The sequence below is a fragment of the Diabrotica undecimpunctata genome, chromosome 5 (assembly GCF_040954645.1).
Source record: "Diabrotica undecimpunctata isolate CICGRU chromosome 5, icDiaUnde3, whole genome shotgun sequence".
Taxonomy (NCBI): domain Eukaryota; kingdom Metazoa; phylum Arthropoda; class Insecta; order Coleoptera; family Chrysomelidae; genus Diabrotica; species Diabrotica undecimpunctata.
The window spans coordinates 139,702,921-139,727,583 of NC_092807.1; the positions used below are offsets into that span (position 1 = coordinate 139,702,921).

General features: G+C 32.6%; 2 protein-coding genes across 2 annotated transcripts; one reads left to right on the forward strand and one right to left on the reverse strand.

The window, feature by feature from the left end:
• Positions 1 to 4,085: 4,085 nt before the first annotated feature.
• Positions 4,086 to 12,659, reverse strand: LOC140441868 (uncharacterized). Its single transcript, XM_072532823.1, has 4 exons — positions 12,286 to 12,659; positions 9,566 to 10,118; positions 7,966 to 8,149; positions 4,086 to 6,628 (listed from the first exon to the last, which is right to left on the reverse strand). Exons 1-4 carry the CDS (start codon positions 12,328 to 12,330, stop codon positions 5,080 to 5,082), a joined length of 2,331 nt encoding a protein of 776 aa, XP_072388924.1. The 5' UTR covers positions 12,331 to 12,659; the 3' UTR covers positions 4,086 to 5,079.
• A 2,140-nt stretch (positions 12,660 to 14,799) lies between these two features.
• On the forward strand, positions 14,800 to 20,472 carry LOC140440806 (COMM domain-containing protein 2). The gene is made up of 3 exons (XM_072531171.1): positions 14,800 to 14,996; positions 16,130 to 16,290; positions 19,954 to 20,472. The coding sequence occupies exons 1-3, from the start codon at positions 14,930 to 14,932 to the stop codon at positions 20,335 to 20,337; spliced, it is 612 nt and encodes a 203-aa protein (XP_072387272.1). The 5' UTR covers positions 14,800 to 14,929; the 3' UTR covers positions 20,338 to 20,472.
• The last annotated feature ends 4,191 nt before the right edge of the window (positions 20,473 to 24,663 follow it).

A 24,663-nucleotide genomic window follows, 5' to 3' on the forward strand; every position in this document is an offset into this window, starting at 1 on the left:
CAGGAAAAGTGTCATCCACAGATTTCCGTTCTAATCCACTGTTTTACGTAGCTTTTCCTTTAGGTTCTATCCTGTTTTATTTGTCGTTTAACTTTGTTTGCCAGTTTTCTTCGTTCTACATTTTCTTTTTCAACAACCTTATCTTTCAATTCTTGAATATCGGTGCTTGAATTTATTACCCCTGTTTTTCCACGCTTCTTTTGTTTTTTTGTGTTTGACTGCGAAACACTTGAAATGGGTGATAAATCTTGGATTGTTATGTGAGTATTTTCTAGAAGTACCCGTTGGCAATCTTTAGGTGGGTGATTTTGTCCACTTTCTAGGTTTTCTTCTAGATTATAAGCTGGATTGTTTAAATGGATGTTTTGAGTTCGATCTGCATTGCTCTCTATAGGTTTATATGTAACCAATGATGGAGCGAACATCCATTCCTCAAAAATATCAGGATTAAAAGGTTGAATCCCTGTTTTGGCAAAGGCATTTATGGCATTAGCAGGAGTAGTACTCTTAAGGTAAGCTGTTTTAAACAACCCAGCAACTTGAAAGTGCGTAACGAGTCTTCCAGGATTTTGTTTTAACCAATTTTGAATCTCTTGGTTATAATACGTTTGTAGAGGACTAAAAAAGCCCACGTCGAGTGGCTGCACCCGGTGGGAACAGTGTGGTGGAAAGCAGAAAAGTACAATACAATGCAACTTGTAAGATTTCCAGTCCCTTATGACTACTGTGGCCATCTAACAATAATAATATTTTGTTCTCATTCGAAGCTTTGGTATAGTGAATAAAATGTTTGAGCCATTGGACAAAAATGTCTGAAGACATCCACCCTTTCTCCTGGCAAAAAGCAACACTTGCCGGTGGGGCAACGTCCATTAATTCATTTTTGAACCTTTTTCTGGGAAAAATAAATGCAGGTGGTACAAAAGTACCAATTGCATTCCTTGAATACACAACTGTTAAATGCTGATCTCGTTCCGCACTGCTCAGTGCTTGAACTTGTTTGAACAGTACTAAGAACTGATTCATCAACGTTGAATATATTTTCGGATTGAAAATTGTATGTATCTAAAACTTTTGCTAAAGAGATAAAATATGCTTTAATATTGTTCTTATTAAATACTTGTGCTCGCGCGAGAAATGTATTTTCTGGTGTTGTGAGTGAAATGGTACTATTTCTTTTTAAAAAACCCCTCACCCACTTCCATCCAGCAAGACGAGTCGTTTTGTTGAATTTGAGTTTGATGTTATTTGTCTCAGCAAAATCGAAAACTAATCGTCTCAAATTTAGCGTTGTGAGACCAAAAAATCTTGTTTCATATCAATCACATGAGTAGCTAGCTCTTGCTCAAGATGAGGAGGTAGTGTAATTCTTCGGCCACCCAAATCTCCTTTTCTTTCACTGGAGTTGTTTACAAAACGTCTACGGAGTGTCGTAGCCGGAACATTAAAAGTTTTGGAAGCCAACAGCCATCCCATCTTCTTTTCTTGGATGTGTTGAATTGCCATATTCATGTTCTCTTCCGACCACTCCTGCCTATGTTTCTTGGTAGACGCCATATTAACAAAGGCCCTGCAACAAAACAAAGCCTTTATAGGTATCTGATATCAGGAGATATTCGACTGTTTAAGGTATAACTAGATAACGACAATCCAATTTTTAAGGATTGTACTAAACCTTTAAGTATATTTCAGATATACACTTAAATTTACTATTGAAGATTTTGTGTGATTTGAAAGCTCCAAATTTGTTTAAAAACCCTAAAAAATGGTATTGTTTATCTACTTTTACTTAATATATGTAAAATGTTGAGTTTTTGAAATTTTTGCAATTATTATTCATTTTCCTTTGATGGCATATAACATGTGCACATGATGGCATACTGTGCCATCATTGGAACACATCTTCTATGCCGTCATAGGCAAGTACGCATCAGATTTAAAGCAGAGCGTTATCTTCTAGCACCACAATGCCAGAAGTTAAAATGCATTGCCTAATGAAGCTTAATAGTAATCAAAATTGCATACTTACTTTGGATATTTTAACTTCAGATGAGAAGCGGCTAAAAACTGTTTGTGTTAACGTGCGTTATAATAGTTCAACACTCAACAAATCACACTTTCCGTTACAGACTTATCTGTGGAACTAATAAGTATTTGTAACTTTACCGTTGCAAATGAACACTGACTATGCGCATGCCTATGCAGCCGATATCGTTCGACAGGAAACGATTTACAAATTACACGTGGTATGCCATCAAAGGCAGCATGCCAGCCATCATAGGCATATTTCCCCTACAACTATTTGAGCTTTGAGCGTCCTTACAGTGCCGATCGTTATAATAATTCTGAAAGTTAAATACGCACAAGTAACACCGGTTAAATGGCACAATTATTGTAATCTGTTAGTTATAATCGCCGGTGATCCTTGTGGCAGCCAAGGTGTTAAAACGCATTTTGCTTTTTGTTGATAGGATACTGATAAAAAGATTGAATATTAGGTTATGTGTTGATAGTCAGTGAAGCCGTTTTATCTATTTAATAAATAAATTATACATTATACTGAATACTTGACAATATCAATTAAATGTTTTGTTTTTAAAATTATTTAAATATAATCTAGTTTTTTCATACATTTCCTATTGACAATGAAAAGAAACTCATTATAAAATAAACGAGCACTCCAGTGTTATAGTAAATATTATACCTTCAACCAGATCTTTACGACACCCGATACAAGGATGCGAGGTCTATTTATTATACGTCATTGGGTTTATTCTACATAAAACGTGCTGATGCTGATAACATTTTTGTTGCATTATCTCAGCTACATTTTTTCTACAGGGTGTCGGCGTACAAATTCTTGATAAATAGATTTTTCCCGTTTCCTCCATATGAGGGGGGATTTTAGGGGGAAGCCGGTGAGAGTTGTAAACTTTTTTCAATATTTTTTGGAAAATAACAAAATTTAGTTTGTTCGTATAATTTTTAGAGGTTTAGTGGCATTTTCATTTGTCGACTGGAGTAACAGGTGTACCTGTATTCTCAAATGTTATGTCACTTGATTTTCTAATCATATCTCTTTCACAGTATCTCTTGCGCAGGTGCATATTTTCCATATATAATTAATTCATCTCTCTTTAATACACATTTACATGTGTTAGCACACTTTCTCTATTTAATCTTCCATATACTACAACCACTCTTTTCAAAACCATTCCACACAGGCACTGCCACAACATAATTATTCCATACATACATACATCAGTTACCATAAATTTTTGCAAACTTAATTTCTATTACATTAACCTGTATCGTACTACATTTTCCCGCAACATTTAAACACCTCAGTCTATCTAGACCATTATGTCTTGTTCGTATATATTATTATGTACATTTGTTTTACATAGAGGTAATTTGCCCTATTACATCCTATGTTTACTCAGATACAATTCCCTATATAGGCAAATAAACCTCTCCATACATCTTCTTCTCATGACGCTACAACCCTTTGCCACTGCCCGATGTTCATGGTTTTAAGATCTTCCTCTACACCTGCTCTCTACCTTTTACGGGGCCTTCCCCTTGTACTATTTCCTTGGGGTTTTCATCTCTGAATTACTTTTACAGCTCAGTTATCGGGTATTCTCTCTAGTGGTTAAGCCAGTTTAGTCTTTGTGACTTTAAAAATCGATATAAACGATATCTTCGCTCTGCATTAATTCATCCAGCTCATAGTTCATTTTTATTCTCAACGAACCATCGCTACAATGTGTTGTTCCAAATATCTTTTTTAATGTGCGTTTAAATATTCTTAATTGATTTTCATCAGTGGTTGAAAGGGTCCACGTTTCACATTCATATGTGACCACCTATTTTCTAATAGGAATTTTCGATTCCTATTATCTCTATTGTTTATTCCATCATTATTATAACATGTAACATAACTCATATGTATCAGTGTATTTTACTGAAATAATAACACTTGCTAACATTGCTCACTTGCAAGATTTTATCTTATTTTTTATCAATTATTTTATTTTTTATCTTATTTATTTTATCAATTAAACTAGATTTTTTTATTAATAATATAAATTTATTAAATAAATAACTTTAAGGTACCCCTTATAAACAATAATTTAATTCATTTTAATATAATTTAAAACAATATTATAATTTATACCTAAATTTGATCTAAACAATACCCATAGTGGGCGTTTATTACTTGAGCGTTTACTAGTGTTTCCAAATAGCGTCTTATTTTATAACATTTCATGCTGTCTGCTTATACATTTTCTTGATTTTCTTTTCGAAAACATGATCGACTGTGCACTTGTTGATGCTTTACTTTTGTTCAACACTCACTTATGTCCAGTTAAGAATCCTTCTAATTTCATTAGCTGTGTCTCCCTATGATTTAAAACAATCAGATATCTAGGTTCTGAAAGTATTTTATTGTGGCATGTCTAATTTAAATATTATATTTATATGGAATTAAGCCACAATTATTGGTTGTAATAAAAATCACATTTTTATCTAACTAATGTTTGACGTTTCGACTTCCACTCCGCAAATGTTTTGTGTGTTGCATATGTATTGTGTATAAGATTGTAGGTGATGTTTTTCGACCTCCTGTTACTCCTTTATTGTTGGTATATTATTGTTATGACAACCTCATAACAAATAACTTTGATTGTACATGTTCGCATATTTTCTTTATAATCTTTTTAAAAACGATTTTCGGAGTGGAAGTCGAAACGTCAAACAGTTAAAAATGTGGTTTTTGATTACAACCAATAATTGTGGCTTAATCCCATTTAAACATAATATGTAGATCAGATACCTGTAATACTTTTTTCATCTATTTCTCTTTCTAGACTAGTCTTGTTGAAACTTCTTCTAGTCTTAAATTTGAGTGACGTTGTAACAATAAAAAAAATTAACTTATTGTTTTGATTCTAAGATGTTTTGGATGTTAATAAAAAAATTTCCTCCTCGTGCGTACTAGTTAACGTGGAATACTCTCTTCTAGATAAACTGCTTTTTTTGCATTTTTAACATCACTTGAAACCGTTTTTATTATCATTCGACTTCGGCATATGCTTCGCAAGCCATTACAAATTGTTGTATCGAACTCAAATTATTAGTTTGAATAAGTAATTTTTGTAACGCGGGTACTACTTTGAAAGGACTTTCCTCTAAAACAGAAGTCAAAGACTTTGATAGTTCACCAATTATCTTTTTGCCCTCTGCTACCGCTTCTGATTCGCTTGTTATTAAGGCACCTGCGTCTCTCATTTCGATACCTGAATCTTCCATTTCCTCTTCTTCATCGGGTACAATTTCTAGTTTTATTACTTCTTTTCCATCGACTATTATCATTTGCTCTATTACGTCTGATTTTGGTATTAAAGATTCCTCATTGAATTCATTTATTCTTTCTTTTTCTTCCATTTTTTGTGAATTGAATTTTAAATCTTCTATTAAAATATGTTCTTCTTCTGATTTTCCTGTGGCGATTTTATAAAATAACTCTTTAAGTTCATCGTCTTCGATCTTTTCTTGAATTGGGATAGACATGGTCAGAAGCCAGCCAATATGAAAGCAAATATAGCCAGTGGTATTTTTTAAACAAGTACAAGCCAAAATTTCCTTATTAACGGCATAATTTGTAGAAAGGGCCTTTAAACTGGGCACGAAATACAAATAATCGTTATTTTTCTCTATATCTTTTAAGTCAATCAAAATTGGAATATTTTTTGACATATTTCGTATCAACCTATTATTTGCCGCATCAAGTAATCTTTCGGTATAATAATCAGTAAATTTCGTTAACAAGAAATCGACTAATTGTATAACGTTAAACGAACGCATTCTACGAAAAACTGACCCTTTTAATAAGCAAAGACTCGTTTCAGAATTGTCTATTGAAATTAAATCTTTATATTCAGTATGAAGCAAAGATTCCTGAGATAACGTTTCGTTTAACAAACATGAATTTGCTTCGGAATCATCTAGTGCAAGTACATCTTGATATTTTTCATGTAGGGAACGATCTCTGTATCCAACAGTCCACATATCTCTCTTTTCCCAATAAGCCTGCAAAATCTTTAAATAATCTGTATAATTTAACGCTAAACTCAGTGCTGCATTATACATTGAATCACATTCTTCTTGCGTGGAGGCAGTCATAATCTGCCTAAATTTCTTAAAAAACGATAAGCTTTCGTTCCTAGCTATACCGTTCCTAGAACATAATAAGTACCTCCAAAGCGAATGCAAGATATGAAAACCACAAAACAAAACATTCGATTCCGGCCACATGGTAGTTAAAGCAATTTGTTCTGCTTCACAGTCGTCCACAACAAATAGTCCAGGACCTTCTTCTTTACCATAAAACATCACAACTCCGACTAAACTTTTTAACATCTGCAAACCTTTAATGACTAGTTGAGGGTCTTCTACACTGGTAAAAATGATACCGAGTGGTAAAGTGCCACATTCGCTGTGAGTTAACATAAAAAACGCTTTGCTACCATCTTGATCTGCAGGATTAATAGCCGCCATAAAAACTACTTCAGAAGATGCTTTTATGTGTGCATGGATCCTTTTAAATAGCGGCGGACATAACCTGAAAATTAAAAAATACTTATTAATCTAATTGAAGTGCCTAATCTACGACAACTACTCGAAAAGGCAAGATAATGCATTTTCTCTGTGCATGTCCAATTACCAAATCGTAGATTATCAAAAAAAGTTTGATAATTGATACTCTGAACTGCTGCAGTCTATATTGCAAGGTAAAGTCAAAGGTAAGCGAGGACCCGGTAGAAGGAGAATATCATGGCTGCGGAATTTAAGAACATGGTTTAAGAAAACCTCAACGGAGCTGTTTCGAGCCGCAGCGAGCAAGGTCATGATTGCCAATATGATTTCCAACATCCGAAACGGATAGGAACCAGAAGAAGAATTGATACTCTGGCCAATTCTGTGACGTTTGAGTGATGTTGTAGGCAAACTATATACAGGGAGGAAATATCAGTTACAGTCGCAGTGAAAACATTCGCAGGTTGGACTCTTATGAGCAACGTGCTTCTAATTTCTTCTGTAGCCAATGCTGAACGTCTGATGTATGTACCTGGTTCTCTCAAACCTGCCGATCTTCCATTAAGAGGTTGTGGTGTTCAGCAATTGTTCGAATCTCGATGGTGGGAGGGCCCGGAATGGTTGTACAGAAACGAAAATGATCGACTCCAACAAAAAGAGGTTGATGAATAAGAAGTCTGTACCGAGAAAAAGAAAAAAGCCAGTTCGTCACTATTAATATGACGACCGATGCATCCGAATGCATTGGCATTACTTTCCTCGGTACACAAAACTTTTTAGAATGGTAGCTTGGGCGCTACGATTGTGTTATAATACAAGAAATTCAAAGGAAAAACGTACAGGTGAATTGGTCACTCAGGAAATGAGGCTAGTTGGTTAGTGCAGAACGAGGCGTTCGGTTCAAATACGAAACGAATTTCCTCGCTAAACACGTTTGTCGATGAATTTGGACTTATACGTTTAAAAACTCGCTCCAAACTGACTGAATGACTTGATTTTCGTCTTCCTATCTCACTTTCGGCCCGGGTGAACATTTTATAGTGCGTAAGTTATTTTTGAGCTTACGCAAAAGCTCTTGTCATGTTGGAACACAAGGACTAATTAGTTTGCTCCGCGAAAATTATTGGACTTTGGGGGGTGGACGGATTGTGGGGTCCATTTTAAAAGAAAATGGTGTGTATTCAAATTAGAATCAACAAAATTACATATATAATAGATAATTTCGGCAAAAGTTGGCACTGTAAGTGCAACAAATGTATCTCATTATCAAAACTTAAAGAAGAAGAGTAACAAACCTAATAATGATTTAACTAATGTTATTTGTTATTAAAGTATATTCTTACACAATACACTTCTACTTACACAATAATAAAATCTTCTCCTGTGGACTCAATTTTGGCACATATTTCACCCATTTTTCTATTATATTCTTCCAATTTCTTAATAAGAAATGACTTATCTTTAAAATCTATTGCTCCGTGTTCCTTTATGAAAGCGTTATACCATCTGTGACAGAAATTTCTATCTGGACAAATACTACGATTAACTGAAAGAAAAAAGAAATTTATGTACTATATATATAGTATTTCCAAATGTTTGTCAACACTTAATGGCCCCTCTTCATAATCGGCGATTACAGACAAGTAATAATGCAGTTTATTTATAAATATAGTAGAACGCTCAGATTTGAATAACAATTATGTGTTCACATGCACTTTATGAATTATTGGTTTTTTAAATGTTTGAAGAATAAATAAGAACTTTTGGTTATGAATATTCATCCATTCTGTGCTATTGGTATTATTTGTTATTCGTGAATTTGTGAGGTAAGTATATCAAAGTATTAAGATAATATATTTACTATGAATGTTCATATTTTAAGGTTATGTTATTATTTGATTAAAACTTTAATTATTTTTTACTGTATTTCAAGGTATTTTGTTGTTGTTTTTATCGGGGTTATTTCAAAATTAATCAATAAATCATTAAATTTATTTACGAAGTTAAAATATATTTAAATTATTGTTTTATTCTTTTTTAAGTGCTAGTGAAGAATGCGTATTAATGATGCAAATATTTTAGTGCGTTGTGGTGGATAAAATAGTTTGCCGGATCGTGACGCATGACACATCATTGGAAAGGAGACGGGGTAGCGAATATGTTGAGACCGAAAAAACACACATGAAAGGGAGAGGAAATACCAAATATATTGAGATATAAAAAACAAGCAAGGCGACCTACCAAAAGAGCACTACACAGTATCTTCATTCTTAATGAATGTATAGCGACATACAAGATATCATAGGACAATATGGATAAAAATAGATTTACTATTAGACATAGTTTGATTTATTGACTTGAAGAAGGCCTTTGGCTGAGTACAAAATAAAGAATTGACCGAATCCTAATATGCAACATGTTTCGATATGTCTGTCCCTCGATATGTTTGTGTGTGTGTGTAGGGATAAGGATCCGCACCTAAAAATCCTCAGGGGTGGTCATACTCTAGGGAGTAGTACTCTAGTACAGGAAGTATATCCTAATAAATCAGGGGTTTAAAACGCTCGCCTTCAGCTTTGATACCAAATTACTGATACAATTCCGCAGAAATTAAAATTAAATAGCTTCCCAAACAGCCGGTTAGCCAAAATTGTTAAACAAAAACCCCCAAACACACCTCGACAGCCTGGACGAGCGCGTACGAGATGGTACGAAAGTTGGTCTTCGTCGTCGCAACTGCTACTGCTGAACCATTGAAGAAAACACAAGACATAGTCCTAACGTAAGAAGACTAAGAAGAAGGGGGAACCTTAAGAACAAATAAATTTTGCCTTCCTTTTACACTTTTTTGTTTGACACAATATTTAACACATAACCAATTAAGTATTGTAACAGCTCCCAATATAAAATTAACCCTAAATATCACACATGGAGGAAATTATATATATTATATAATACATACCTATCAGATCCTCGTACGTTTCAGGATTATTAAGTTGAAGCTCAAATTTAATGTATTCATAAGCTGTTGAGGCATTGTAGCCAATCGCGAACAACTGTTTAATTTTTTCCTGTACGTTTTTATGTACTCTTCTAAATCGAACTGCAAGTTCTGGTGTATGATTGTGTGAAATCACATAGTCAATTACACACGGCATTGATGGATCAGGTGGATCTTTCCCTCGAAACTTTTTTTGTATCCTCATCAAGCAAACAGATAGGCGCGATGGGCAGTTCGTATTTCTTGAACCAGTTTTGGAATTATGGTATAAATTTTTATCCCGAGTTTTGTGTTGGCATTGAAAACGTCTTCTAAATAGTACTTTTTGTCCAGCACATTTTCTAGTGGTTTGAATAGAGTAACAGCACTGAACTTTTTCTTCCAAAGCTTCCACCCATGACTGGATCTCTTCTGGTGAGAATAAAGCTACTTTAATACAAACTTCCAATTTCGGTGGTGAACCAAATTCAACCTTATTAAGGATTTTATATTTCCAAGCTGAAGGTATGGCATTCTGAAAGAAAACAAAAATAAATTATAGGAACAAACACTTGAAAACAATCACTGTCTAGAGCAGTGACGGGCTAAGTATGGCCCGCGGACTAACTCCGGCCCGAGAAAGATTTTAATCCGGCCCGCCCAGGGTCCATCGACATTGATAGTATATGGCCTACTATAATTACGTTTTGACGGTCGAGAAGTATAGTATAAAGTAGATTCTACTTAGTAGAATAATATATGCATAACCTATAGGTGAAGCTAAACTAGCCGCATAGTTCATGTGTTACGTAATATGGAGCGCAAAGCGTGGAGAAATGAGAGGCGTGGGCGGTGGGGTCCGGGGCGAGTGAACTCAGTCGCCACTCGCCAGCTATCACTGACCAAGCCGCACGTTTTACGTTAATTTTGTCTTTTGTTCTTGCTTGTTTGCATAACGCTTTACATTCATAATCGTTTGATAAAATAAGCTGTGCTTTTGGGATAATGGCGTATAAAAAACGAAATGTTAATTCCAAGTGTCGTCTGTTTAAAGAAGAGTAGGCTTGGAAATACTTTTTACGGAATACAACGGTAAGCCAGTATGTCTTATTTGTAATGAAGAAAGGGCGGTATTTAAAGATTTTAACCTTGCTCGTCATTTTAACACCAAACATTCCAAAACCAAATATGCTTTGATGAATGACGCAGAAAAAAGGCAAATGCACAAAAAACAATATCTGCTCAACGAAATATGTTTATAAAAAAGCTTCTACACTGGCTGGATATGTTGTGGCTTATAAATTAGCTAAACATAGATAATTTGTATGATTGTATGGCGAGTATGAATTGTATGTCCAGAAAAAATTTAAGTGTTTGAGTCTGTCAGCTTATCGCGAAAAACAGTAGCAACGCAAATTGATGATATTACATCAAAGTTGTCGACTCAATTTAGGCAGCATATAGAAAAATGGCAGCAACACGAAAAAATTTAAATATTTTCTGTGATGCTGCCATTTTTCTGGTGGATGAAAGTATGGATAGAAGTGGCAATTTTCGATTATTAATCTTTATTAGAGGCGTTGACGACAAATTTAATGTTACTGAAGAGCTAGCTTGTTTGCAATCGATAAAAGGAAAAACAATGGGGCAAATACCTAAGTTACAACGAATTTTCTGAAGGTCTTCAAAATTTAAATTTCAAAATTATCCTATATAACAGATGGAGCTGTATAGTAAGTAAGTATTGTTGAAAAAAAGCTGGATTCTCAGGTATTTTTCGGAACCAGAATCCTAATCATGATGTTGTATAATTCACCAGGAAGTCCTTTGTAAAGCAGCAATAGATGTATTTAATGTGGTTTTAAAACTAATTAATACCATTCAATCTTGTGACTTGGTACACTGACAATTCCAAAAATATTTTGATCGAAGTTGACGCAGATTATTCTGACCTTTACCACATAAAAGTAAAATAGTTAAGTTGTGGATATGCATTTGAACATAAGAGGAAATGCAAGATTTCTTAAAGAATAAAACAGACAAATGGTCTGATTTCCAAATCTTCAAAGAAAAAGGTTTGCATACTGATTTTGCATTTTTTACTGATTTCCTCGAACACTAGATATAACAAATTAAATAAAAAATTCCAAGGAAAGAACCAATTTATAGATGAGACTTGGAGTTGTTTTAATTATTATGCATGAACTTGTAAATCTTAAACTTCTGTTATAATAAATACAGTCTTGATGACATAAGAAGATTCTGACAATAAATTTAAGATCAGGTTAAGTCTAGAGGATGCTTGAGTCTTGATAGATAAGCCTGACCAAATGATTGGTTCCTCTTTTCATGGAGACCTTAATTATTTATTAACAAGGATTAGCTATGTTTTTCTATCAAACTCTCAATGTCTTGAAGATACTTGAGGTAATTAGTGGTACAAGTGATAGAATTCCAAGTGACTACCAATCAATTACATGGTTTAAAAATCCGACCACAAAATATTAATAAAAAAACGAATTTTAATGTAAAACAAAAATTGAGGATAACAAAAACACAATTTTTTTTTTTAATTTTTTCATAACCTAACTAAACTAAAAGACTGATTATTTACTTAAGTTAATAAAGTAATTTAAATCTATAGATGACAGGTCATTTAAAATAATATAGATAGCACCAGTATTTATAACACATCTACTTACCTGAATATCCTCAATAGTAAAACTGGTTGAACTAGATTGGTTCATTATTTGATCATATATGAAATATACATACAATCAAAAATAGGTTCCTAGTACATTTATCATAATATTTGGGTAATTGTTATCCATTAATTGCAATAAATATACTTTAAAATTTCTATAGTTTAAAATTTTTACTTAACGAGAATGCATACAACTCAGAGTTATGTTATGGAGAGCAAATGATCAGATGGTTGGTTTTACAGTTCAACCAACTTAATATATGTAGATAGTTTATTTTGAAATTTATGCAATCAATTGTTATCAAATATTTGTAATTGAATACAAATATATAAGTTTCTTGTATGAACTTAAATAACACTAGAAACTAGAATATAGAATAGAATCTATTTCTATTTTATTTATATTAGTATAAATTACTACAATATGAAGTTAGCAACATCTAAATAATTATTCTTGTCGCATAGGCGTAGGCAAGTAAATAATGAAGGATTTTACCTATATTAAGAAAGTATCTAATTCGTAAGTAGGTATATGAACAACTAGAAGAATTATATGAAAGATAACCGTGAAATTACATAGTACTAATTATCGAGGATTTCAATGGAAAAGTAGGTAGCAAAAACCAACATAAGGAAGCGGCAGTAAAAGAAACTATTCATGTCTATTTAGACAAATGATAATGAATGAAAATTATGCCACCTAGCAGCAATAAACAGTTACGTTATAATTTATGTACAATGATAAAAGCATAAACTTTAAGCACAGAAGAGAACATATTATAATATGTATGATACCTAAACAATAGATGACAATCAGATCACGTACTAAAATCCGAAAAATGAATGACTAAACAAAAGAAGATGGAACCTGGAGAAGTTAAGAGTTCAGAAATTAAGAGTGTAAGAATGAAAATATGAGACCACTTTAAGGGAAAATCTAACGGAAGCAAATGACTCAGAATGAAAGAATGGTTCAATACAGAATGTGGATTAGAGAACAAGTAATAAGTACAATGCCAAAATAGAAGCTTGGCTTCAAAATTTGATGCATATTCAAAATTAGATGTATATAAATCAAAATAATTTCTAAAATGATTATTTTTTATGGCTTTTCAGCTTCTTGTTTTTAATGTATGTATTATATAATGTAATTAATGTATCTCAACCTGACAGACCAATTTGTTATGATTAAAACAAGCATTTTAAGATCAGGACAAGAGTCACATTTTTCTGGAGCGTTCGAGGCATTCGCGATTCTGAGCATTTTTTAAACAAATGCTGGGTAGACCACGCGGTAAGATAGGTAAATAAACAAAAGGAAAAACAAGTAGTTATTCTACAATTATTTAATTTTAGACTGAAATATGAAAAATAAAATAAAATTTAAACCACTTTAGCATTTAGTGCCAAAATATTCACAATATTGTAGGACCGTAAACATTTAAATTTCTTACATTTTTTCTAAGTATGTCTGGCTGATGTGTATACTTACTACAAATAAAAAATATATGATCCAAATCTGCCGTTTTTTTGCAAATATTACCAAGATTGTTGTCAATTATATTTATTTTGTGTAAATGGGACGGAAGCAAGCATGTCCGAACTTCATATGGGATATGGTTGTCATGGAACTTCTTAGACAGTTGTATTTGCAAACCAGTAGTTTTTTTCCGAATGTCGGGTTCTAGAAATGTGTATCTTGGGTGTGCATTTTGTCAAAGACCATTTTTGATATAAATTATCCTTGGTTATATTTACTCCCTCATCTAATGTTAATAAGGGTGTAACTTCTTCCAACTGTGTGCTGAGTGTGCTTTTACCAAAACAAAAATAATTTTTTTAGTTTCTTGAATTTGCGAGAGCAACGTTTTTATTTCGGCTATATAAGGATGATTATATGCTGAATTAATTTGCAAATGTGATTTTAGAATACTTAAAACAGAAAGGGAATCGGTAAAAATTATGGAGCACATATGTAGTATTATTCTCTATTATAAATTCTGTAGCCTTCATAATGGCAAAAGCTTCTGCTGTAAAAATGGATGTTTCTTACTCAATTTAAGTCGTTATTAAGATATGTTAATTCAGATGATCTAGGTATTATCACCCGAATATTCAACAATAAACCATCTATTTATTGGGTGTTTATAAGCAAGTGGTTGTGTTGTAACGACGTAGAAATGTCATTTATGATTTAACACAACAAACTTTAAAAGACATAATGCAATATTTAATTCAGTTTATTTTTGGAAGATCTCTTGCGTATCCTTTCTGAAATAAACGTTGTTTTACATGTTTATTAATTTTTTGTTATTAATGTTAATAAAATTAACATTAATTAAATTTTATTATTAAATGGCTAAATTTATTGTTTATTGTACAAATCAAATTTACTAACAAATAGTAGGTAACCCTCATACATAAACTTCTCCGGCTATGAATAATTTTGACAATTTAGATTTTTATGTTCAGGTTGTTCGGTGGTTCAGCTACTAAGTTGGCATTATCTGTGTATATACCAGAAACGAACAAATGTTTTGATTCAAAGTTTTGACTTTGACATATTTTTATTTATTCACTATTATCATCTATTGTAATACCAGTAATACACAGGCGTTGTATTAAAAATATAAATATTAATCATGTTAATTTCTTTAAAAAAAATTCACAAGGAACATTTACACTATTTAACTCTCCAACCCAGTCAAAGTAAGTATGAGACAATGTCTTTATATGACAATATGGTTACATTTTATAATCCGATTAAAACATTCTTATATTTAGAAAATGATTGATGATTTTCCTATCATAACAGCATATATCATTTTACTTTTGAATACAGGAATGAACTTCAAAACATAATATATAATAATCATGTGGGTATGGTTAAAAGTTAGTTGGTAATAATATGGTTAAATATTTTCAAATGTGGCATTAGTAGAATTCATCTGCTAAAGTTTTGAACATGTATGACATTATTCCCTAATTTCTATTTATTATATTCTCTTTTACGACACTCAGACACTAAAACTGTGAGATTCAGCTGCTCTTATATCTACCATAAAATAATCAAAGAAAGAATAGTGGAAATTTTTATTTTTGACTGTGCTGGGACAGTCAATATTATTTGTTACTTATTTCAATTTTAAATTCATATTCGTACCTTGAGGTTATGTTTTGTTGAGTTATTATAATGACTAGCCACTATCTTAGTGTTCGATTTTATACTATAAGAACGTATTTATAAGCTATTAATGAGAATTAATAATCTAACTTATAATTAATTTGAAAAATTATTTTTTTTTTAATATCTGTCTATTATAAATGGTTCATTAAAAAATTTTCTGCCTGTGATCTATCCCTTGACTAGTGCATAAAATAAGGAAGCCTGTTATGATACTGGACTGAATCTGGCTTATTTTTTCCAGGCTGTTTTCTAGTTGTGGATGATGCTTTTTTCATTTCTAAAGCCAGTTCTAGACTAAAGTATTTTGTAGCTGATGCTCTTCTGGCAAGTTCATCAGCTCTTTCATTGACATTTCCTTATGACCTGGTACCTATACCAGTGCGAAACTGTTTTGTTCCACCTATCTGTTAAGTTCTTATAATATCTGTGCATTTATTAATCCATTTTAGTTCTAAAGCCATCATTTCAATTTCTCTTGTACAGTGCAAGATTGAATAAATTTCTACATTTCGAATATTGTTATTTAATTTATATAAATTAATATAGAAAAAGATGACACATATGCAAGATTCACAGAACTGATAATATTGTTATTGTTTTTTTGTTAGCTCAAAATCCATTAAAATCATTTTTAATACTCTTAATATCATTTTAGTTGTTGAAGAGTTCTGTACATTAGTTACAGAATTTTTAGATAATGGTCCGAATATTGAAAGGTATGAAAAAATTGCCAAAAAGCTGGGGATAGAACAAGAAATCATAGAAAATACTGTTTATGGAATCACCCAGTTATTATTACTTAGTTGTAAATATAAGGTAATTATTTTTAATTGTAAAGTTTATAAATAAGATACTTTAGCTACTAGAGAATGAGAATAAACCACAAATCTAAAATTTCGTGGCTTCGAATCTGGTTCAATTTGTTAAATAAAATAGTTTGAATTTTGCAATTATAGTTGTAACTGAATAGGAAGTCTAACTTTTATTTTAATTCTTTGTTATCAATAGAAAATTTGTCATATCATTTCATGACATTGTCATTCAGTGATTCATCTTTTCTGTCTTGATTCTTAATGTAATTACTGTAATGAGTTCAGGTTTTTGGTGGTGTATACTTTATTGATTATTTTTCGATCTTGTTCATCATTCCCAGTCCATTTAAGATTTTGGTGATCATGAAAAAAGTTCAAAACAGTCAAAATTTGTCCTGTAAAAGATGATAAATTGAAGAATCTCTGAGTTTAGAGACGTAATTACTTAAATGGTTTAAGCAGTGTCGGAGCCAAAATAATATCAGTGTTACTGGACTACTATTTAATTACAAGAAAAATATCCGAAATATACTGTAAAACTAAATCATCGGGAGTGGCTAATTTCAGGGCCAGTAATGAATGGCTAGAAAAGTTCAAAAGAAGATATGAACTTGTTTTTAAAAAAGTGCACTTGTGGGGAAAGTGCAAGTGTTAACATTGAAAACTGTAACAAATGGAAAAGTGGATTGCAAGATTTGTTACATAGTTATAAACCTGATACTATCTTCAATGCTGAAGAAACAGGATGTTTTTTAAATGTCTTCCTGATAAGATTCTAACTTTTAAAAATAATAATTGCCATGATGGGATGTATAGCAAGGAAAGTTTGACTATTCTGCTAGCAGCAAACATCTTGGGCATAGAAAAATTCTCACCAGTAGTCATCAGTAAATCTAATAAAAATCTCATTATTTTTCAAGATGTTAATCACAACCTTTAAAATATGAAGCAAATACAAAAGCACATGGACGACTTCTGCAATTTTCAAAAACTGGCTTATAAATCTTGATAAGCAATTGGCCAAAGAAAAAAGAAAAATCTTATTATTTATTGATAATTTCACAGTCCATAATGGTATTCCAAAAGTGAAAGCAATTAAAATCAAATATCTGCCCGTCAGTACTATCATTAAAAACTTTATGTAATTATATCGAAAAAGTTGTCAGAATAATGTTGGATATTATGCAAGAAAAAAAGAATTCTACTATAGATGTATTGCAAGCCATGAGAATAGCTGATAAAACTTGGCGAAATGTAACTATGACTACGATAAAAAAACTGTTATGTACACTGTGGTTTTTTATCATTGCCAATAGAAGGAGCTGAGACTGAAGATCGTTCTATTTCACCTCATGCAGAATGATGGAGTTATGACTGATAACACATTGTGTGATGACCAAATGATTGATCCAGTAGGTCAGAAAAACCATACTACGAGAAGAACGAGAATTGTCTGCTCTTTATACCTTAGACAATGCTATAGATAGTGAACAATGGAATTACCTAATGCAAAAAAAAATTACTGACTTTTTTAATGCCATATTTTTTATTTTAAGGATGTTTTGAAATAAGAATGATTTATAGTAAATAAAAATGCCTGTGTAAATAAAAATACCTGTATCACTTGAATTTTTATTTATTTCACCTCTCTAACTCAAAATTAGTAAAATGAATGTGAACCTCTTTATCTCGAATTAAAATCCGCTTAAGTTGAAATCCTCCGTAAGTTGAAAACTCTATAACTTTGCCATTTACTGTTGCCTTCCATGTTTGTCGGTCCTGTGCCACTATTTCCCATTTCCTTCAGATTCACTCTGACTGCATCTTTCCACCTTTTTCTAGGCCGTCCTACAGACCTTCTCCCATGTGGCCTTTCCCAAAAAACATTGTTTATAATGGACAAAACAAGATTCAAAAATTAGTAAACATATGGATAGAAGAGATAGAGGAGCTGAAGATGATAGTAGAGCAATCAAAGGTCAAAAACTAGAGCAGTTCTTAACATCTGAACTTACAGTAATCCCTCTTCAGTCGCGTTCCGAAGAGAAAGGTGTGGTTGGTGAAACCGTGGTTGGTGAAGGATCCATTAGCACAATGTATATATACGATGAAACAATAAAATATGCAGTTAGATAGTTATATTTAATAAATGTACATATTATGAATATAGAATGCTTTAAAAACGTCAGTTTTTAAAATATGATAAGATGGTTGGCTGCCTCATTTTCTTCCTAATTTCCTTTTGCGCTTATTTGTACGGTGCCAAAACCTTCTAAGACATGCTTGTAATCAAACTGCTTTCCATAGAAGGATCCACGTCAAAAACCATATCTTGAAGTTTTTGAGCAGACGGTAATATCGTGTTTATGTTGCTTAAAGTAAGAGACGTGATTGCCGTCCCGACTTTTACTTCTTGGGATTTTGACGTTATGTAAAGAAACTCTTTTTTTTTTAATCTTTCGAACCATCCTTTACTCGCTTGGAACCTAGAAGATTCATTGTCAGCCTTTAGATTGTAGTAAAGACGAAGAGCCTTTTCTTATTTTATTCGTGTGCTAATTGGCATCCTCTTTTTTGTTTGATCTTCAAAGGGCCAGTGCTTTTTTCATTTTTTCCAAGGTTTGCAAAAAACAAGTTGCTTTGTTGCTTGAACTAGAACGAACGGTTTTCTTACTCTTTGATCCTTGGAATAGAATCGTTCACTTTAAAATTCTTTGTGGCACTTCCACATGATTCTCCTGCAGCTAAACAGTCTAACAACTGAATTTTTTATCTAAACTTATTACACATCTTTTTCTTTTAATAGAATCTTTACTAGTCCTTTCAGACAAAGACATTTTTCAGTATAAAAACTATGTACGTTAAAATGTGAAATTGCTGCTACCCTACGCGAAGTGCGAAGAAGTATATTATGTATGTAAATACTACATATCTGTGATACCTACTACTAAATGTGACGCATGTGAATGATATTATCGGACGCCAGTGAATTACCGTATGTTGTATAGAGTAGAGCATTCGTCAAAAGTCGATTGGGCGGATATCGAAACCGCGGATAAGCGAAACCGCGATTGACGAGTCCGTGAATAACGAGGGATTACTGTAGTAATTTTTCAAATGATGGAAAATTCAATTTGGAGGTAGTTAGTAATAAAACAATGCATGGAAAGAAGGAAATAAGCAACAAAACTAAATTAAATGATTTACATCATTATTTAGAGCTCAACACCGGAAACGATGAGAAAACTAAACACCAGAAATGATGAAATAAATCTTAAGTAAAATAAACAAAAAACAATTGGAATGGGCACGTACAGAGGATGGGAGACGAAAGATGGTCAACGAGAGTATTAAAAACTCAATGAGTAAAGAAAGACAGAGAGGACGACCAAGTTATATACATGAAATTATAAAAGCTGGTAAAGGGGGGGGGGAGGAGTTAGAAGAAGAATATCAAACATTACAAATATACATAATCTTGTAATGTGCTGAGTTTTTTATATCTACCTTCATTGTACAGTGTTTATTTCTGATCTGTTGCCTCCTCACTTAATCCTCTTAACCATCTCCTAGAATTTGTAACAATTTCGTTATTATATAAGTTGTGTTTATATTCACTACTGCCTAACGAGAATTTAACTTTATTTAATATAAACTTTTCTTTCAGTTAAGTGAGGCAGATTTCCGAGATTCAGTGCTTACTTTAGGATTTTCTCCTGAACAACAAACAGTCTTAAGTAATTTATATAACTCAAAACAAAGCAAAATACACGAGGTACTCAAAGTTCCCATTAAGGAACCACACTTTGATGATTTGCGGTGGAGATTTGAGGCGCAGGTGTCATCAAGATCACTCCTTCACCATGTAGTACCACTTGTAACTATGGAACTTACAACGAAAACAGAAGTCGGTGGTAGTTTTGAGAAAGAAAAATGTCTCATACAGACAGATCCTAATAATTTATTACATATAGTGAATGAGTTAGAAAGAGCATTAGCTGAATCTAAGAGTAGACACTCAAGAAAGATTCAGAGAGCTCTAAAAAGTTGAAAGACGAGACTGTAATGGATATTTTCCGATTAAAATCATATAAAATAGGCGGGAAATAAATTTGTAATACGTTAGAATAAACATATTCTAATTTTGATTTTTGTGTATTCAGAATAAAAATTCCTAATTGATTTATCATTTGCTATTAATTAAGGTTACTTCCTATTAATATATTCCTATTCCTGTTCCTATTTGATATCAAGAAACATTCTAGCAAATATAAGTTTAATTTTCAAGTCCTTACGAAATACACTTTATAGCAATGGTGTCCAACATAATTTTGTGGAGGGCTAGGTTTAGTATTTTTGTAACCGTAGCGGACCAAAAGAAATACCAAATCTTCTTAGGGTGCCTATCCGTTCCGAACGTTGGCGATCATTTTGGCTATGATGACTTCGTTGGTTGCTATACGGAATAGCTGTGTTGAGGTCTTTCTATACCATGCTCTCAGGTTGGCAAGCCAGGATATTCTTCTTCGTCCTGGGGCCCTTTTCCTTCAATTTTACCTTGCAAAATACATTGGAGTAGCTGATATCTGCCTCGATTTCTCATTATATGTCCCAAATACTGCAGCTTACGACCCATCACGATGTTGACCAAATCCGCGGTTGTGTTCATCCTCCGTAGTATTTCTTCATTGGTGACTGTCTGTCCACGGTATATTCAGGATCCTTCTGTATAACCATAGCTCAAAAGCCTGAAGTTTTGATGGAGTTTCCGCCTTCAATGTCCACGTTTCTACTCCGTACAGAAGCACTGAGTATACGTAACATTTAAGGAGTCTTATTTTTGTTTCTAGGATGAGGTCATGGCTCTTGAACACAGAGCTCATAAACAAGAATGCACTTTTGCCTTTCCCATGCGGCATTTAATCTCTTGGATATTGTCCCACGACTCTTTGATTATAGTTCCTAACTAGTTGTACTGTGAGACACATTCAATTCTCATTTGGTTCATATACAGATTTGCTCCAGTGATTGTTTTCCTTGCTGATGATCGTTAGCTTGGTTTTGCTGGTGTTTACATCTAGTCCATATGTTCTACTTGTTTCCGTTATTTTGTTCATTAAGTTTTGCAGTCCTTCTATGGTATTGGAAAACACCATTGTATCATCTGCATACCGCAGGTTATTGAGCTTGACTCCATTTATTGAGATGCCTTCATCAATATCTTTTGGAACCTCTTCAAAAATGTGCACCAAGTACAGATTGAATATCAGCGGTGAAATTATGCACCACTGTCTCACTCCCCTTAAGAATAACCAAATAGCGAAAGGGGGTATAGGTAAGCACTCTCCACACTAAAATATAATACAAATAAAATACGATGGTATTTTCCATTCTGGATGATTTATTAAAAAAGAAAGCAAATTATTTCACTTAGCTTTTCTGGCATCTTTTTTGCTTGCACAAGGCAACTATATCAGCTGATATTTTAGAAGTGACTATGCACAGAATGCCAATAAGATGGCTGTCTATTAAACATGATCTGGTTTTTGACATTAGCTGCATGCGTGAAAAAAGCTGTTCACAAATATATGTACTGTCCAATAAGGAAATTTGTTGAAGAGCTAATTTGGTAAGGTGTGGGTATTGGTTGGGGCTAATATACTTTTTGTAAAATTTAATGAATAAGTTTGGAAGTCAATCATTATATGTCAGTTTTAGAAGAGAGTTGCTTTGTATTTCAATAAATTCTAACTAGGTTTTATCAGACGCTTTCAATTTCAACATTAAACGGATTTTGGAAGACTTTAATATTTAACATTTCTGATTTGAAGTCTGCAAATCTCTCATCAAACTCATTCCTTAATCTTTGCAACAAAGAGGCTTACTTTGTTAAGTCCAATGTCTCTTGATTTCTGGTAGATAAGGTTTCCCAATGAAGCAACTGTTTTTCCAATAATATGAACTTAGTGAAAGCTTTTACCCCTTTTAGATTTTACCTTTTCTTATTCCACTTTCTTCACGAGCTTATATACAGGGTGTCCCAGAAAACAATGCGTTTCTTTGAGTTATGGATATAATACACAATTTGGAACAAAAAGTCCTCTAAAACCTTTTTCTAAACTTTACCGTTTCAAAAAAAATTACATTGTTTTCCATATAAGTAAATTTTTATTTTCAGAAAATTAAATAATTTGGAAACGTCATACCCAGTGAAAGCGCTTCTGAATAAGAACTCGTTTGTGATTTATAAATAAATTATTATTTTTACTTAAGTAAGTACTATGGTTTAATTCTTAAATAGTAATTAATGCAACTAAGAAAAATTATTTGCAATGTTTTTTTGAAATGTATTGAAACATGGTATAATTTTAAACGAATACAACAGACAACGTTTAATAATTCTAATTTATTTTTTTTTACACTATGCTCGGACTATCAGTAATTTGTTTACTTGTGAACTAAAATTAAATTAGATACTTGTACTTACTTGAGAATAATTGTTTAAAGTAAACTCCACCTTGCATTGATACCATAGTTAATTAAATGATGTCGAATAGTTTCTGCAACATCAAAAATTCGTTCCCGTAATTCAGCTTCTGTTTCGATTTCATCTCGGTCATCATAAACTAACGATTTCAAATTCGAGACCACAGAATGGGTTCATTCCTACCAATCCAACGACGAGGATAAGTGGTATCAAGTAGATTTTTAACACTTCAGGTAAAATGTGCTAAGGCTCCGTCGCAAAGAAACCACATTTCACGGCGTGTTTGCAAAGTTTGCACGTTTTCAAGAAGTACCGGCAAAACATTTTGTAAGAAATTATAGTAGGCCTCTCCATTTAGTGTTCTGGGTAATTCATATCCTATCAAACGAATGTTAAATATTCCAGCCCTTAAATTTATGTTAAATTTTCCTTGAAAATTTGTCCTGCGTATTAAATAATGGTTCTCGTCATCTCATATGTGGCAATTATGAAAATTACACACACCGTTTCTCGTGAAACATGCTTTATCCGCACATAACACTTTAGATGGATTCTGTTTCTCTGACGAGTGTATCTTGAAACCACTTACAAAATGTTAATTTTAGAGGAAGATCACCTTCTTGTAAATCATATACTCTTACTGATAGTGGTATGGATGTAGAAGTTGTTCCCTAAATGTTCTATGAACGTTTTTTGACATTCTAACATACATAAATTCTCGACATAAATTTGGACAGCTAAATTACTGTTACACTGCGCTTCTCCATAAATAATGAACATATAGTACTCACGAATCGAAAACAAAGTTGTGACTGTCTACGTTTAGATTTTCGTACTGCACGCAGTTGACAGATTTCTTTTTGCATACCAAAATGTATTTTCGTTTTTTTTTTATAGCAAATTATAGGTTAAAAAACATCAATGCCTGCCTTTTCTCTCTAAAAGTCTGTTTTAATTCACTCTACGACGTATGTTTCGTTTTTGTTGGGATATCGCAAGGTAGTACTAGAACCAATGAGCCAATTGAGAGAAAGAAATGCCGGCATGTAATCAAATTGCGCACTTTATAGCGCTCTCGCTAAGTAGCGTCATCTACTTTAGATGACCAAAAATAGACATAACTCAGTGCTAACAACTAAGCCAGATTTGTAACGTTTGCATTTAAGCAAATTTCTCCATCTAAGATAGATGACATTTTCAATTCTATAAAAATAACAATTATCTACCTTTTTTCTTTTTCTAGCGATTCAAATATATCGTTTTGTTTCTTGTTGTTGTTTTATTAATTCGTTCTCCTCGCAACTTTTTCATAGTTAGCACGCTTTTATATTCTATTTTAGTTCTTTAATTTCTATTCTCAATTAATTTTGAGAAAAATCGCTTAATTTCGTATTTTTCATCTTTTAATATCCGCTCCTATATTCTGCATTAGTTTAACATATATAGTTTTGAGTCTATCATGTTTTTTTTTTGTAATCTCATAGTTATTTTATTTTTTCTGAAAGTTCCATTCTCCTAGCCCTCGTTACCATCCCAGTTTCTCTCCTCATGCGAGCACCGTTTTATTTTTTAGGTTGCATTTATTTTTAATCTAACCCCCTCTAAAATCCTGTTTTTGTATCTTAAACTTTACACTCGTATTTGTATTATTATTAATTACTATTTAAATGGGAATAAGCCACAATTAAAGATTAAAATACGTTTATTGACGTTTCAAGTTCTACTTCGGAAATCGTTCTCAAAATACAAACATTAGTAAATTAAACAAATTTTTTTTTATGACACCGTCCTTCATCACCAAAATAACATCTGTTGGCCGTGCAAATTCTTCGGTAGTATTATTTTCAGTATTAAGGAGCGCCCCCAAGTATACATATTCGTTCACTGCTT